Raw genomic sequence first — 18975 nt, forward strand, 5'->3', positions numbered from 1 at the left:
AAATGGAGAAAAAATCATGTAATATGAAAAGTTATAACTCTAGAAAACTGACTATGATACATCGTATTAACCGCAGATCATGTTAGTTAACGTTAAACTGCCTTGAAGATACTGGAGGTATAACACTATTTTTATTTACGAATTGAAATTTATGGTGCTAAAAGCAAGATGGAAAATTTATAATCATTTATCTTAGGTAACTGAATTTTTAATGAAAACAGAGTTACACGTTTATTCGAGTTTCAACAACGATAATTCGTTATGTCAGTATGTACATATACAAAGGAAAAAATAATAATTGTTTAGTATTCATAGTTACCGATAAAAAGTTGTCAATTTGCTGTCACATTATTTTGTTATGCAACCATTAAAAGTACCATTGTCAGAAATGCCGATGAATTGAGTGACACCTCTGAAGCATCAGATTTATTATTCTTTTATCACCGCATATATTATAATTTCCACGATGGTGGGGCGTCAGACTCGATTCTTTCTCAGTCTGGAACTGATGGATCACTGCTTTTTATGGACAATTTGGCATGGCCATCACGGCATTAGACAACTGGACGACAGAAATGAAGAATAAAATGCGTAAAGAAACATGCTGATAACACTAACCATCAAGTTTGGAAAATAATTGTAATATTGATTAACTGCTAAAAATGTAATGTGGAAAAGCTATCAGAATTTTTAGTTGTTCATAGTACATAACATGTAACGCGTAACAAACGTTTGGTAATAAACAATTTAAGCATGCTATGTAATAATTATACCTATTACTTTTTGAATATCCGGTCATCTTATAAAAGATAATGGCACATTACATTTTATCAAAGATTGGAATAGAGCCCTTCCGTCACTGTTTTGACAGTTCATTTCAATATGGAAGAGAGCAAGAAATTGACCAAATATTGATAATTTCCATCCAGATGACAAAAAATAAATTAAATACTAGAATACACGCCAACATATATTCGTTGTCCATTTTTTAAACTTGACTCATAAAATATTGTACGCAGTGTAATATTATGTCTATTTTATAAAAGAATGCTTTTAAAAGAAATACTATTTTAAAACACCTTTCTCAAAGATCTTTTGTAATCCAATAAATACTGGCTGAAAATTGCGCAATTGTAACATAATAAAATTACCACTCCGTCATTGATATCAGAATAATCGCTATCTAATTTCTACTATAGTACGTATGTACCTATGTGTCATATTATTATAATTTCTATATATAAAAAAAATACGCAACTGAAAACACTATCATTGATATATTACGTCAATCATATTACATAGATGAAATGATTAGAATATCGTGATAAGGTCATTTTATTATGGTGCATAATCTTTTCATGTGGTAATAATAACTTACCATTCCCTCTAATTCATTTATCTACCAGTAAAAAGGTATTACATATGAAGCTTCTATTTCCACCTATTCCAAGTCTACGTATGGTCAAAATCTATTAATATTATGTAATCATAACTTCAAACACTTTGTCGCTTATCCCTAAACTCCATGTTGGCGGAAGGAGAATAATTCATATCAGAATTTTTTTGAAGTACTGCTAAAATTGTTAAATCTTGAATGTCAAATCGATAAATATTGTTATTTACATAATGTGGAATTCATTAGGACACCAAATTTGTTCAGTTTTATGCTCTCCTGAAAATTTTGCTAAAATGTTGATAAGCAGTTTGCAAGTTAAGCAGACGATATGGAAAAAATAATTAAATATTTAATGACTACTTAGGTACTATATACATACATTGCTGATTATGTCAAATTTTATTTTGCTTATATTTACGTATTGACAAATAAAAATTAGCATTTTGCTTACCAGAAATATTGAATTGTGGACATACCCGTACTTAAAAATAGAAGCCATATTGGATTAAGATGATTGAGATATGGTAATTTATTGAATCGTGCAATTCCACTATGCAAAGCTTTTTTTTTATTTATTTAACCCGCTTAAAAAAAAATAACTAGACACTAAAACCTATAATGTAATCAAAGTTTACTAAGTACTGTAAAATAATAGGTGCGAGCTAACTTTATTCTTGTCAGTGTGCATTTGCCATCGGTGTAGTGGGCTTAGTGCTTCAAGATGCCGAAAAGAAAAACACGGGTCGCTCAAAACGGTATCATACAAAACTTAGTCAATTATAATTATCTCCTAATAATTATTAATATTTTACTAATCCAGGCTATTGGTTTCAAAGTAGGTTGGTTACGTCTATTTTATTTATTTTTTGATATTATTCTTGATTCTGGCTTTAAGTACTTTTTCCTCATATCTATACCATATACATACTATCAATTCCAGTCTCGTTTATTAGTAAGATCATATAATACCGGATGTTGACTGCAAAGTCAATTATAATTATTAGCTGCCATTTTTTATATTATTTTTTGACTAGTTTTAAATGTGGTTTTTTTTATTAATTTTAATGACTTCCCTTTTATAATTATTTATTGCAGACCTAAATCAATGTGCTTGATGGTTTTTGCGATTTGTAAAGTAACCAACTTTGTAACTACTTATACTATATTATAATATAGTTATTTTAATAATGTCTCGGTTAATGTTTTAATCTTAAATTTAATGGCGTTTTATTCTTTATTTTCTTTGTCCAGATGGCAATCATACCGTTAAATTGTTCCATGCCCACTTTATGCATCGTGAAGGTTTAGTCGACAGAGTAAAGTAATGTTGTTATATTTTGCGCAGGATAATTTGTGTGAATATTTGGATGGCTTGGGTGAAGATGATGAAGCTGCTTTGATCTATGCTCAGGTTCGCCACTCGCAACAGAATTATGTTTGCATCCTATTAAGTACCCGATGTAAAGGCATCGAAATTAGTTTTGGCTTGATGGTATGGTATGGTAAGCGTTGCTCCCGCCCGCTGTCATTGCGCAGACAACTCTCATTGCAGAGACGTCCGTCCTTCATCTTTCATCTTTTCTGACGAATGTCCATATGCTATGTATGCCCCATTCGTGTGATATCCTATTCCGCCTAATTCAAACACTCCACATTGGAATATGATCATTTTTTTTTAGACTAGATAGTGTTTCATGTAGGTAGACAGATGTAGTTGCGAGACGGTGTATCCTCAGCGAATCCAGCCACAATTAACACAATATAATCACTTCAACACTAAGTGGGTGGTTACAATTTTACTTTGAAATTTGAGCCATCGTATTAACAGTAAAACCCCGTTAATACGAACATAGTTAATTCGAAATCACCTAAATCGAAATATTTGGTAAAATTCATAAAATATATTTATCTATAGTGATTTTGTCACGATGGCCGATCGGCTTACTTGTCGACTTATAACATATTGTTTTGTTCAATTTGTGTTTGGAGTCAAAGTATGGACCTAATAAGTTGAGCAAGTGGCCAACATCCATTTCTCGTAACAACACCCCACTCTGTGGAAGCTCATATTATGATCTTATTAGGATCGGACATGGGTCAACATGATTTTCACTAATTTAATGATTGAACCATAATAGTCACCACTAATAATTATCTGAAAGAAATTGTAAAGTTTTACAGTTTTTTTTTCCATACATTTTGTATTTGGTAATTTGAGTTTTTTTCTCTTTCAATTTTCGGTCCTGTCGATAGCGAATTAATAGGCTTTTACTGGTAGTTGACTTATTACTTGGACGCATCTTCTGGAAAATAAAACAACCCTAATCATAGACATCTGGTGTGAACCCATGCTCACTCTTTCGTAACTGTGAATATTGCAAATTTGCCTTCATACCTTTGTATCATTGTTGTCGTATTTTACTAACGTGTTAACTTAAATATTTCTACATTTAATGTATATTTTACCTATATTATATATTAATGTGGTTGATATATGGATTCTTTTACCTACTATAAGAGTACTTATTTCAAATTCTGTGACATGATTTTCGGTTCTTTTGACCTACACTTTCTCACAAAATCTTTTATCCCCTGTCTGAATTACATAAATGTTTTAAGTCATTCCCCTTATTTTTATAAAAACAAATTCATTGACAATGATCAGTTTCAGTATAATGTTCTCACGTTATGTTTTATTCTCAGAAAATGGAGTATATTTTTTGTTTGTTTTGTGATGTCACATTCGTGTTCTACAACTCTTTGTACCAATTAAACACATTATATGAGCCCCACCCCCGTTCCTAGAGAGGTCCTCATATCGTACCCCGCAACTAAACATCCACAAGTCCAAATTTACGTGTTTTGAGTTAATTACTATGTTTCATTGTCTATCGTTCATAGTATATGTACCGAAAATTTCATATCTCTAAGTCATCAAATTCATTCAATATCTAAATAAATATTTAAAAAACACAGTACAAAAATGCGAAAGGTAAAAACTTCAAAGCTGATTTTCTCTGTTTGATGTTTTTTGGATTGTGGCAGTTTAGTTGCGGGAGTGCGATATATTGACAACTCGCTTTGTATCCACTCAAATATTGACATACATATTGTATGTAAAGCTGTATCCAAGTATAGGTAGGTCAATGGTCTAATTAAAAGCAGTATACATAACTAAATAAGTAGGTACCTAATTTTTTCCAACAAAATATCTTTAATTTTTTAATAAATATGAGTAATAGTAGCTTGATCTAGAATTTGCAAACTAATACAAAATAAAGTTAAATTTTTGTCTTCTTTAATCTTATTTAATAAGTTGCACCTTTGAAGTGACAATATAACCTTTTAAATCCATCTATAAATTTTGCAATAATCACACGGATTAGGCGATTTTTTTTAAATTTTGCGAATGTTATCCACAGGTCGGTCATACATCCGTTCGTGGGGTTTAGCTGCCCGGTGTCGTTCTGTGATCCATAAAGTATCCATTGTGGTTCATAATCATTCTGACCATACCACATTCGGCCAAACCCCATGACGGATGCGCCTCACTTTCGTTCCAAAACTTTCTTAACCATCTCTAGATTGTTTTGCTTAGTTACTGTAGAATATGAATTATTCATACGTACCTATACCATCGTTCATCATTACATTTTTTTCCCTTTGTGGTTGCATACATGCTTGGTTTATTTTTTGTGCAACCCTCATTGTGAATAAACTGTGTAGTTTATTTCATTGGTAATTTCCTGACTTTCCATCTGCACAAATATTTGTTGATTCATTCATGAAGTGTGGACATTTGATAAAATAGGAAATCACTTTTGAGTAGAGTAGGTTCTTGTTTGAAAACTTGTATATTATGTGTACATGGCATTATTTTATAAATATAAGACATTGTAAAATATTCACAGTTTCTTAGAATTTAGGATGATTTATCATGATTATGGTGAACTGTTTTTTTAGTGTATTACATATCTTGATTTTATCATTTGAGTAAATTTTTTTTAAAACTAATCCAATGATTGAAGATGAATCATACCCATGAATAATTGATTTTTCTAATAACAACTTCATGGCCAAATATTTTTTTATCAAATTATCTGTATAAAGAATTATTGGAACTTATCAATAAAATAACAAAAAATACTTACTTATAGCTACTGTTTGTCTGATATCAATATACTTTTTACATAAATATTCTGCAATATATGCATGTCTCTGACAGTGACATCATTTATATAGCTGTGATAGTTTTAACTATTTCTATTGTAGTACCAATTTCTCAAATGTCTACTATGACAATTATTAGTGATCGGAAATAATTCGAATTTCTGCTGATTGGGCGCCTAATTATTCCCGTCACAATGTTTTGACAACATTGTAGGGTTCAATCTCAAGTGAGATGATCCTATGCAGTTAGTAGGTTGAATTAACAGTATAACAAAGATCTGTGGAAATCATATGATCCATTTTAAAATGTCACCGCATTCTTTGGTTGAGCATTAGGGAGACGAATGGATGGTAGCAGTGTTTCGTTTCGAATGTCTCGTAAATAACAAGATATGTAGGTGTTATTTTGCAGGAAGACGGTCAGAGAGCTGAATCCTGTCAATTTGCAATAGTTTACGCTTAACTTCTAATATGGTAGTGATCAAACATTTTTTCACCCTGATGATATTTTACTCGCAATAAATTTCTGATTAAAATCGGATCTTGTGTATTTGTAGGGGGTGAAGAGTGGAGGGGGCGGCGGAGGGGCGTGGGCGGAAGGCGGAGCCGGAGGCAAAGCCACTCTGGGACACCTCACCCCGGCCGACAGACACGGATCAGTACAGGTTTCTACCCCGCTCACATACATACTGCAACTTCCACACCATGTGATTTTACCCAATAACGGTTATCGAATAGGGTACACCCGGGGCTGACGGATAATCATTTCATCGATCGATCGGACCAGCGATCGTATTATAGAACTCCATTCTAATGGTGATAAACAAACTTGCATTCATTCGTCTTTGCCTTTTGAGTCAACGACTGATTGTTCATGTGATAGTTCACAGCTCAAATTGGTGTCGTCTTAATGATTTTTAAGATACTCCCTTTATTTCGTTGATATTTATAGACATAATGAGACAGGAATAAGTAAGTCTATACACAAACTTATGCAATTGTTAGCCTACTAGGTAAAATTTCCGAATTAGTTTTCGAAATAACGTACCTATTACATACAAAGTATGAGTTGGCAAGTTTTCCAAAATATCATATTTTGAATATTGAACTAACCTTATATTAAAGATGTCTTGACGCTTGACGGCTTAACGTCATATCAGTCAGTTGTATATTTGTCATAGGTGAATATGCATAGTGCCTGAAGATGATACAAAACTTAAATACATGTTTCACTTAACTGTAAATGGTATTCAAAAATGTTTCAATTTCCCATCAGTAATCTAGTGTCACCTATATTGGAGTCAATCTTTTTGACATGAGCGTGATGTCTGTCAGTTCTACATCAATTGTCAGTTTGCCCCGGGTCAGCCGTTTATGTGATTGTGTTCCTCTGCACTCTTATCAATTATGCCAGTACCCTTACATGTATATGTTTATGTATATGCACTATGAAATATTAAGTTTGCTGTTGAGTGTTAGGTTATTTTATATTCTTTCCCATTTTGGGCTAATTGTTATATTTTTGGACCTTTCAAAAGGCACCAGTGCATTTGCAAATCCTGTACGAAATTCGTTGATATCAACTTAACTATTCGATAAATAATTATTGTCATACATATTGCACTAAAAATAGTTTTCGCGCATGTTTCAAAAAAATGGATCGATATGACTTTTGTTGTATTTCAAGAATGATCCGACTGTCCAGCAAAATGCAGAATTAATCCGAGTAAATATTTGTTAATACATATTATTATTACAGTACTCTCTCAGTAATCCCCCACCCCAAAACCAGACAAGTGTCCAATTAGTGAAAGCGGCGGATTATAGTGAATGTATCCAAAATATGGTAAAAATTAAAACAGGTATTTCGTAAAAATAGTTTTTTTTGAGTAATTTGTACTAAAAAATTACGGTTTTATTTATAAACTGAGTTTATTAACTAAATATTAAACAGTAAATCACTTGACACAACCAGTTGTTCAGTGTGGCAGATATTCTTGAATGGCTTAGGATTCCCGGCTTTCCCTATGACCGAAAGCTTCATTTTGTGTGTCCCGGTTGCATTGGAGCACGGCATAATTGTGATGCGGTCCTTGGGCACTTTCCTCCCTGGTACATTACTTTCTTCGCGATGAACGTACGTTTTACGAAGGAGAAGTTTTCGAAATAAACCCGTCTCATCTGCGTTGTATACTTGTACGCGGCGGACTACTGAATTTGACAATCGAATACCGGTGAATTATAGAACTTGATTTTGTGCTTTCAACTATTAAAAATAACGGCGGATTATAGTAGTTGTCGGATAATCGAGCGGCGGATTACTGAGAGTATACTGTATACATTTATATTGCTTTGACTCTGGTGAATGTCTATACATAAATATTATCTTTAATTTCATTCTCTTTTTGTTGTCCTTATTTCATCAAAGAAGTATGAGAGGTTTTTAATGCAATATGATATATAACTAATTTATTATTTTCCCCACAAGTCATGTTTATTCCACGGGCCGGGCATATTATTTGTGACGGATCATTTACGTTTGACCCCCTGTTCACATTTTAGGAGTGTACGCAGTCAGGAGAAGTAATGTCGAAAAGAGATTTCCTTTTCGGTAGCTTCAATGGTGATTTATAATCTATATTATTGAATTTAGCATATTACAACCGTCATGGGAGATCTATACAATATAATAATTTGATCTTCGCTTACCATAGATAGCTATTGCTCTAAATAAATCATAAAGATAAAAAATTGTATCAACACTGAATGAAAATATGTGTGATCAAATTAAACACTATTTTTTTTTTTTTTTTAATAAAATTAACTACAGTAAAACTCCGTTAATTCGAAATTGACAGGACCAAAAATCGAATTATGAAAAACTAAATGTGACAAAAAAAGTTTTTTTGTTGCAACTTTATAAGATTGTTTTCATCTCCAATTCAATTTCTTTCAGATTATTATCAACGAGGACTATTATGATTAATTCATTCATCGAATTGGTGGAAATTGCTAAATAAATAGTTTTTATAAATTTTATTGAATATTTCGATTTATGGCGAAATACGAATTAATTGTGTTCGTATTAACACGGTTTTACTGTACGGATTTTTTTGTCATCTCTAAATATGAGCATCAATGGAATCACACTCTTCTAGGTGACGTCGGTATCTATGCTATCTGAACATCCTTAGCCGATTTATCCTCCTGCGTACTGTCCCTTAGTGAGAGTGCTTTTGTCCATTAATACGATTTTGGTTAGGACCGAATCACTAGTACATAGAGAAGGCAAATTGAATTAAATACATATTGTTATTTTTTCACTCGCACATTGCATTTAATAATTATTATTTTACATAATATTACAATTTATTTATTAAACAGCTTTCGATTTCTCAATTGACTGAATGATAGACACGGTGAAGCAATAGATGAAAGAAATATGTTTGATTTAATAAAATGAGACTGAATCAATGAAATTTTGTACTTTTATGTTTGAAGTTCATATATGTATCTGCTTATCGATAGCATCGAAAGTGCGCAACATATTTTTTTTATAGAATTGTTCACAATTTGCCTTCTTTCTATAGTAAGAAATAATGAGAGTTTCCCTGTGTCGTAACACTTCTATTTTGTGGTCGGCGTGCGTGTCAATTTATGCGAGAGCGTGCGTGTACATGTATGTGCGTGTGAATCTCCCAATATTATGAGTTGAGTTATGTTAACTTCTTTTTTAGCCAACGGCCAAAACAAACTTTTGGTACTTCCGAGTTCCGGGGTCTGTCACCACGGTCAGTCTCCTTCATTTCTTTTCTTTTGATTACCTGTTCATTTTATCGTTTGGCCTTTTATTCTTATTGTTTTGTTATTAATTTGTGAACTGACAGTTCGGGTGAAACCGCACGGTGCATCGTTTGTCACTGTCGTAAAGCTTTATCGTAACATCGCGGCTGATGTCTTCGCTACGTGTTTTTTTGAATGAAAAATAATGCTTTTCGCGCGAATCAATAAATTGTAATATCTCGAGAGTTATGCAATATCTAATATAGGATTATCATCATATGCGGTTGTGAATATTCAAGAGTTAACCGGAGACAAAGAGTACCGACTGACGCCGCTCTGCATTTATATCTTCTGTGATCTAGAAATTAATTCTCCCCGTCGTCTGCATGTATTTTTCACCTGTGAATTTAATATAATTTAGAGTTAGTCTATGTTAATAAACCCTTATAATGGCATGAACATGATACGATTGCTGCACTGCATAGGTTATATTGCAATCAGATATATTTGTTGAATACAAATGAAAGTTACATTATAATTTGCCTGATCACAGACAGTGTCAGTGGGTGCTCTTACGCATGAAATCCATTGGACAGGACATGAACATATACACTGTGGATGAAATGTGACGAATCCATCGATCGCACTGGAAAGACAGTCGTTGCAGATGTGAAACTCATTCATATGGGCACATTGTCAACTGCAACTATCCTATTTATGGGACAATATCAATGTATGTCATCCGTCGCCCAAGTTCATGCCGCAAGTATGACCGCTGTAGCCGTCCGTGTGGAGTGAATGCAGTATAATCTGAATCTAACCACTTTGTATTTTATTATGCTTACATTAAACCTACAGCTAGTATTATTGTCATTCGGTCAATTATCATAGTTATTAGAAAAATAATGACCAGATACACATCGAGACTTGTCAATCAATTTCTTCATTTGTGATAAAAAATGTCAATTTTAAGTTCTGAAAAAAATTCTACTAGAAAGTCTTATTTTAATTCTAATTAGAGCTTGATAAAAAGTTGTATATCCAAAAAAATAACAAAATTAAAATAAGTGAATATATCAATGGCACCTCGAATTCCAAACTAACCGTCAACGTGTTAATTCAGAACTCTCATATTAACATGGATCAATATATTTGCCTTTTTAACTGTTGTATATTTGAAAAGGCAAATACTTAATTTTATTGACAGTTGCCATTCGTATATTATTGTTTTTTTTATATATTGATTGATGACATGGTTCAATTATTACATTTTGCCAAGCTTATTGTGGGACAAACTAGTTAATACGCCCACGGTGGCCGCGCGGCATAAGCGTTGGACTACAAAGCCGTGGGTCCCAGGTTCGAATCCTGGGTCTGGCAAGTACAAAAATTGTTTTTCAATTTGTGTGTGTCAGGGTATGGACCTAATAGGTTGAGCAAGTGGCTGACATCCATTTCTCGTAAAAAACAAAATCTGTCAATACAAACCTCCACTCTGTGGAGGCCCATATGATCCTATCAGGATCGGACATGGTCGGGAAAAAAAAAAAAAAAAAAAAAAACTAGTTTAACGTAAATCAAAGTATCATCCGAATAGTTATTCTGTTTTATTGCAATTATGATGCGCCGATGATGATAATCCTCGATATGGATATTGACACGAACCGGGACAGACCCGCAGATGTGCCGCTCGACGTGGCCTACCTGCCTGTAATATTTTTGTGTTTTCATTGGTATTGTATACATTTTCACTAACACGTAAGTAGGAATTAGATTATTAAAAAATTGTTTAGACCTAATCCGATCACGATCATTGTATCCGTACATCTAAATGTGTCGTGTCTGTTGTGATTAATGATAGTTTGCTTTATTTTATGCGGTCGCTGTCATAAGCGTGCATCCATCGTCTGCCTGATGTGATTATTTATTTTTCCTTATTTAAATTAGAAAGTCAGGAACTCGAAGCAGAGCGTATCATAGTACAATAAAAACGGTTAATTTGCAAAATGCCACCAAAATTTCGAATATTGCAAAACGCTTCTGAAAGTTTGAATTACAAATTACAAAATTTATGAAACTTAAAAAATATTTTTTTTCACATCAATTTATACGTCCAATTTATTGATATTTTAAATGTGTTTTCAAAAACAGTGGTCAGAAATTTTGCAATAATTTCTTATCTCATAATAATATGTCTGTTTGAATCATTGTCGATTTTAAAAAATCACTTACAAACAATAAGAGGATGCACCATTATGACCGTGACCTAATGAATGCATGCTTCGTGCCTATCCCTCTTTAATGTATGTATTATGTGTTCCTACTGTGTGTGTTTCAGCCCCATTCGTCCAATTATATGGTAGATTTATATATTTATTGTAATACTGACACCAATGCGCTAGTTTCTTATAGTTATTATATTTTTATTATTTAATACGAGAAATTATATTGTCATAAATTAGGTACCAAAAAATTAATAACTTTACTGACATTTCGCAAAGATATTGATTTTCGAGGATTTAAAGAACATTTTCTTCCCTCCCAACATAAATTTGTTTAAATAAAGCTTGGTTAAAATTGAGTTATAAAAAAAAAAAATATTTACAATATATTATTATAACAGCAATACAAAAAAATTATAAAAGTCTAAAGTCTGAGCATTTTTGTGACTTTGAAGTAAATAATATTGAGAGATATTTCTAATTTAGTTGCTAAAGCCGCGTTGCCACGGTCCAAGTGACAGCTTCATACTAATTATTCCTATCCAAGTTAACTTGGATGAGTAGGACGTGGTCCAAGTAGCTTGGATAGGAATAATTTGTATGAAGATGTCTCATACGAGATCACTTGGATGGCACTCGGTCCAAGTGTACTTGGATCGTACTTAGACCGTGTCAACGCGGCTTAAGAAAAATATGACATCTGATCTTTTAAAAAATTAGTAGCCTGTATCTTTGTTCGAAAATTAAATTTGTTTCTTAATATTGTGACACCGTGACACCAAATTACTCCTAAATGCAAATTTTTCAAAACAATGTTATATACATTTGGTGTATCAGTGATGGCTTCTTTCAATATCACTGTGTTTTTACCTGTGAGATAAAGTCTGTAATCATTCGTATCCTCTATCCTAAAGAGGTCAGGTTAAATTTTAATAATAATTGATGAGCTCACCCTCACAAAATGAATATACCATTTGAAGTTATTTTGGTGTCCGTTGTTTTATTATTAATACAATATTCTAAAGCTCGCATGAAAGCGGGCCGTGGAACAGAACGGGTTCTGAAAAAGATTTCTTAATCATGGAACTGGAAAGAAAAAATATGATTAAATTATTTTGCTGTAAGCTTGACATTCTATTATATTATTATCAATGTGATAAGAATGAAGGAGTGATCGAGATGTTTGTGGTTGTGCAGGTGGTGAGTTCCACCAACGGCGAACTGGCGGCAGACGACCCCACGGCCGGCCACTCCAACACTCCCATCACGCAGGCGCAGCAGGAGATTGACGTTGTCGACGAGACCAAGTCAGTATCTATTCTCACTCTTCCTATTTCCCCGTTTTTATGTTTTTATAACCATCGCCTCCGAAGAAAAATAATTTCAACCGTTAATTATAACATACTTTCACTGTACTAAAATGCTTTGTCCTTGTAGGTTGGATGCCAAATTACCTACCACATCCCGCTAACCGCCTCCCCCTCCTGTCGAGTGTTTTCCTTCAAACAATCTCGTCCTGCCATGCTCCACTTCGGTGACAAAATGTTTATTTTATTTTATTATCAATACATTCGTTATGTTTACCGGCCTAGTTTGTCATTCCTTTCCCCGCCGTTCTGATTGTCCAATATCATTGTTCGCGTAATCAAACCTGTTTTTCCGTTAGTCACACGAGCAATAAAAAAGTATTCTATAACCTTATCTCGTTCTGATTTAAAAATCATAAACTTATTTACAAAGTACACTGATGACAGACGGGGAAGCGGATGTTTAAAATTATTTTCTTATTCGTTTGGCCAAATTACTATTCCAGAAGACTTGGTTTTTTCTAACTCGAGTCATAATCATGAATCGTACTGTCATCTAAATTGAATATAAAGGGTTATCAAATAGGAGATATATATTTTTAATTTGAAAAAAAACTATTTATACTATTAAATTAAATATTTAAACTAGTTATAAGACATCAATGTGATATTATTTTTATTTTGAAGATTAATTCATGGCATTGACTTTAAAAATGATTTCATATGAATGACCGCCTCTGGATTTTCTTAAAAAGTCACTTTCCCACATAAATCAATACTTATTTCACCAATGACACAAATAATGTTGGTTTGAAGGTATTGAGTGTGGTTTATTGGGGTAAAAGTAAAGCAATGGTTCAACATAACCTAAGAGAAAAAAGTCCAATGGAGTTCAGTGGCGACCGGTGAGTTATTTTACTGGGAGTTCACTTTTTTTTTAAGTACTTACATATTATTGTTCATTTGTATGAGTAATCCATTTTTCTGTTTTTCATCGACACAAATTTATCAATCACACGTTTGTCAATCACGAGACATGGGAAACAGAATAGTGCATTTAATTTGTCACATCCACATAGCCACGAATTTTGTGCATATTGTTTTATGTTGAATGTTCTTTCGTACTTTTTAGTTTTTTAAACGCATTGTTGTTTTAATTTTAGGCTAGGTGCAGGTCTACTGCTATTTTTAATATGAAGACGTTCTTCAAAAGTATTAAGTAGAACGTTTTTTTTGTATTCAACATCAAACAGTGCCATTTTAAAACAAAAATGAATGTACACAATAACTAAAAATATGATATTGAAAAATAATCACGAAAGCACTCATTAATTATTTGACAGCTAGCAGACGAAACTAATTAATATGTGCAGAAACCATTTTTCTTCTTACCATTACTGGTGTGCTTTGAAAATTCGCTCCCATGGACATTGTATATAGGATTTAAAATAGGCGGTTAAAACACATTAGAATTTGTTTTTGTATATGAATTAATGACTACGAAATCAGGACACTGTCTTTTAATAAATCAAATATTTAAAATAAAAAAAAATCTTTTTTTATGAATTGGGTGTTCAGCGCTTTAGCGCTCTCAAGAGCGCATCGCCACTGATGGAGTTATATCGCATGATCATGGTGGCCAGTTCACCTTGGCATATTTTTTGAGATTACACGTTCACTGAACTTTTCCTTCAATTAGTTGATTGTTTCACAAGCTGTATTGCATGTTGCAACCACATTATCGTCCAGATCAAAATCATCAATCATTGCCATTTTCGTTCTCAAAAAAATAGGGTACATTTACACTACTACCAGACCATAAACCACACCAAACTGTTAATTTTTGTGGATGTAAAGTTGTTTCAAGAATAGCATGTGGGTTTTCATTACTCTAAACTAAATGCAACAAATGTGCTTATTTACCAAAATGAGCTTTTCATAACTGATGATGATTTTTTGGAATCGATCAAATAGATTCACCATTTTTATAACGATTTGTATACGCTGTACACCTGTGTATCTTTCCATGATGATTTTTCAAACAATACTGAACACAAAAATGACAATTTTGATGGGAATCAGAAAAAAAATATGGCTGCTATAACATTTTTAAAATCTGTAGTACGAATTTGATAACCCTTTATAAATAAATTGAATGGTATATCACTAACTGATCTCACATTATGCCTGAAGGCAGAAACACATTAGATATCATCATGACACGCGTGTTCATGGTAAGCTCCCGATTATGTCCGATCCTAATAAGATCATAATATGGGGCCCACGGAGTGGAGGTTGGTGTTAACAAATTTGTTTTTATGACAAATGGATGTTAGCCACTTGCCCAACCTATTAAGGTCCACACTCTGCCTCAAACACAAATTGAAAAACAGTATGTGTATTCGCCAGACCCCGGATTCGAACCTGGTACCCACGACGTTATAGGCCGACGCTTAAGCCGCTCGCCCAACAAATCACTATAATATATTATATAATATATAGGTGTATATTTTTACTGCAGATGTACACAATTTCGAGTCTTGTGACCTCACATTTCTTTGTTTCTGATGGTTTGGAAGGACTACGAATGACACAATTGACACAATATTTTTGAGGGTTATCAATTTTTCTTATTGAATGTTCTGGTGGTTGTAGCATATGAGCTCACGTAACGTGGATAATAACATGTTTCTGCCTTAAAGCGTATTATTAAGACTAGCATAATGCGGAAAAGACAACTTACAGTACACATAATAAATATCATCAATCAGTTAATGAATAATTACTGGACAAATGACAAATAAAATAGACTTAGATCGTTCTTCCTCTCTCCTCTTCCCTCTTAACCTCTTCATTAGAGTTCAGACAGAAGATCAGATGGGTTTTGAACACATTACATAGACAAAAATAACACTTCCTTGAAATGTGACATGTAAATTGTTATAATAATAAGAGGATTTTTGCATTTCACAGGTGTTGCTGCTTCTTCAAACGCAAGAAGAAAAAGTGTTCGGGAAGAGGGAAATGACTCGGCATAGACGCGGGGGGGGCGAGCGCCGCCCGCCACGCCTCGCCCCTCCCCCCGCTACACTACAACTCGCAATCCTGAGCTCGCATCCGACCCGCCCCGCCCGCCGCGCCCTCTACGACAACCGGGGCCGTCCGGCGAGTCATCTTCTTTCACGCGGCTCTCTCCCGGTTGTGCCGGCGTCCCGACATTCACTGAACTATATTTTGTTACTATAAAATGATTATTTATTGCGTTATCAGAGAGGAGCTCGCATATTACCACTGAGTTTTTTTTTATATAGAAGTGGAATACGCACGACGGATCCGATGATGCAATAGGACGATCGATGAGGCTGTCGTTTTGAATTTTGGCCAGAATTCAGCCGACACCCTTGTCCCGCAATTATTGTTCCCTTGCATTTTAAAATTGCTCCCGTGTATGATAATTATTTAAATTCCAATGTCATCAAAATTTGTACGATCTCTGCTGTATATCAGATGGTGTTTACAGACGGCCATCGTTAATAGATGGCATTAAAACTTCCACAATAGATCACCGACCGACCGCCATCGATTGTTGCAATGTTTTGTTAAAGAGAACACGCGTTCGGCTTACTGTTACAATTTTTATAATGAGCTCGAATGCGTTTGTCTCCGGCCGAAGTCAGAATGCTAATATACCGAAAATGATCAATTTTATATCGCTAGAGTGTTAGATGTCACCTTTGAGGCCTTCAGGTGACGCGGTAGTCGATCGCAGTGGCCGACGCCGCCCTTCAGTGGCTGCAATTCAACAATTTTATCGATTGATGCCCTTGAAAACCACCACCACTGTACTGTGGCACTGCTGTCAAATATTGTGGAATGCGAGAAATCAGTTTGATTGTTGAATGTTTCATTGTGTGAGCGAGAATCAACCAAATTTATTAACCGACAATATGGTGTTTACATAATGAAGATGGTCGAGTGCCCCGCGTCTTTTGATAATTATTATTATCGTGAAGTCACTTTGAAGAGAGAGTGCGAACTATTGCGGCGGAGAAACCTATTTAGACTTGGTGAATGGTACGGGCCGATACCTGTCACTGTTCATTGTTTTATCTCTCGCATCGCTTCTGAGATGGCTTCCGTTTGTGATCCTGATCAACGTGCGAGTCGGTCATTGTACTAGTACATAAAAGAGAGGTGAAGAAATGCTCATCGCTCTTTCTTTAAACACTGGTGAGATTGTGCCGCCCGGTGGACGTGAGCTGAAAGGCGAGGAGACATTGAATCATTCTTATCGAGTAATCATTGTACTGAATGTTATGTTACCCCGTTCGGTTCACGTCCATCGGAGGTTGTCTGCATACATTTTATTGTCACAATTACAAACAATCGCCGACTCGCCGTTTACCCGTATCTCTGTTGCCCTCTTTTCCTGAAATTCATGAAGTGTTGACCTCTTGGAGCTTTTTACTATTATTTTTCACTAGAAACATGTCCATTATTTTTATTAATACGTTTAATCAGTGGAGTATACCTACTATGAAAATTGGACAAAAATTTGCCCGCATGCTCTTGTGTAAGTCACATACTGTTACTTGAAATTTACCATGTGGACATTGATCAAAATATGAGCCAATATTAAATATTCCTGCCAGTTACATATTATTTCAGAGAAATTGAAAATTTCTCCTGTGGAATTGTTATTACATTCAACATAAAGAATGAATGTTAGCAGGGTCATAATATGTTGGCGAAGTATAACAATCACGTTGTATGTTTATGCATATGGCAAAAAACAGTTTTTTATTGCAAATTTTTAATATTGTTTCTAATTCTGATATAATTTCTTTCTAATCTAATATCAGCGGTGACAATTAATTATGATTCATTCATTGAATTAGTAGAAATCGCTATTAATAGATTTTAGCGAATATTTAGATTTGATCATGTTCGTACTAACGGGGTTTTACTTAAAAAACACTACGTTTTAGGTGACCCATTTGAAAATTTTTACTTCAAAAATTATCAAATAAATCTGCATAGTTAATTTACCCGATGGCATCTTTTGAGAAAATTCCCGCTCTCGGCTTAGGTCAATATAATGAATACTCAATCTCTTAAAGAGGTCAACACTCGGGAGGGAGGAGGCGGGACCATCTCGTTGTGGATGCCACCATTTTTGACTTTTGATATTGCTCGGTTGCTGATCAAATACTATTATAGTAGTATTAATATATGTACATACATATAAAACAATTGTTAAAGCTTAACATAATGTATTTAAAAACATATTATATATTATAATATATATGTATTATTTCTCTATCTCGACTAGATCGAGTCGGCCTTTTCCTTTTTAATGTATTAAAGAAGATCGGACGGATCGGAAGACTGGTTTTTTTACCGAATCGGAAACACTCTGTGCCGTTTCGTGTTTGAATAAATTTAACAATGTGATATCATTACAACTCTCGGAGGAAATCGGACACTATTCAAACATATCCTAATCGGGTCAATATTTCAATTATTCATATTTGTATTATATTCATTTTATATACGCATTCTGAATTCACAGTGACCGCTTTTGTTCCTCTTTTGTTAGCGCTTTCGGACCCGTCTCTAATTCACCCCTCTTTGCAGTGAAACCCGTTCCGCTCTTCGTATCCACACTATGAGGACTGACAAAACGGCATTGCAACTCACTTTAACATTTAAAAGCTCGACTTGTCATATCATTGAAATAATCCACGTACAGCAGTGTTCTCAATTGCATTTCTCAAATGTAAAATTGCTAATTATACCAATTAATACGGGCTAAAATTGTATTTCATTTGTGTTTCAAATGTCATCGGTATAATTGTAAAACTGTCTATGCGATAATTTATTTATGTTTACTGTCACGATTATAACTAATATCATCGATCATGGAAAAAATCATTGTGTACATATTCCATCCCCTTTTTTATTCAAGCTCAGTCGCATGGAACTTATAATTTATTTTATTACTCTGTATAAAATTTGATGACGAGTTTATCTTTGTATTGTAATCATGGGCAGGTGTGGCCTTGAAACCTTACCGCATACACTTTTGGAATACTAT

General features: G+C 33.9%; 1 protein-coding gene across 2 annotated transcripts in view; it reads left to right on the forward strand.

Annotated features, from left to right (window-relative positions):
* Positions 1-16056, forward strand: part of gish (casein kinase I gish) — a 112340-nt gene extending 96284 nt beyond the window's left edge. Inside the window, exons 11-14 of one of the 2 annotated variants that reach the window (XM_085946016.1) lie at positions 6124-6231; positions 9304-9357; positions 12769-12878; positions 15852-16056. In XM_085946016.1, coding sequence (XP_085802142.1) covers positions 6124-6231; positions 9304-9357; positions 12769-12878; positions 15852-15906 — 327 coding nt within the window. In that variant the 3' untranslated portion in view covers positions 15907-16056. The remainder of the gene's footprint in view (positions 1-6123; positions 6232-9303; positions 9358-12768; positions 12879-15851) is intronic. The other variant, XM_085946017.1, reaches the window with a different exon arrangement.
* Positions 16057-18975: the final 2919 nt, after the last annotated feature.

This window comes from Rhyacophila brunnea, unplaced genomic scaffold (genome assembly GCF_057557595.1).
Source record: "Rhyacophila brunnea isolate RB1 unplaced genomic scaffold, BYU_Rbru_1.0 scaffold_19, whole genome shotgun sequence".
Taxonomy (NCBI): Eukaryota; Metazoa; Arthropoda; class Insecta; order Trichoptera; family Rhyacophilidae; genus Rhyacophila; species Rhyacophila brunnea.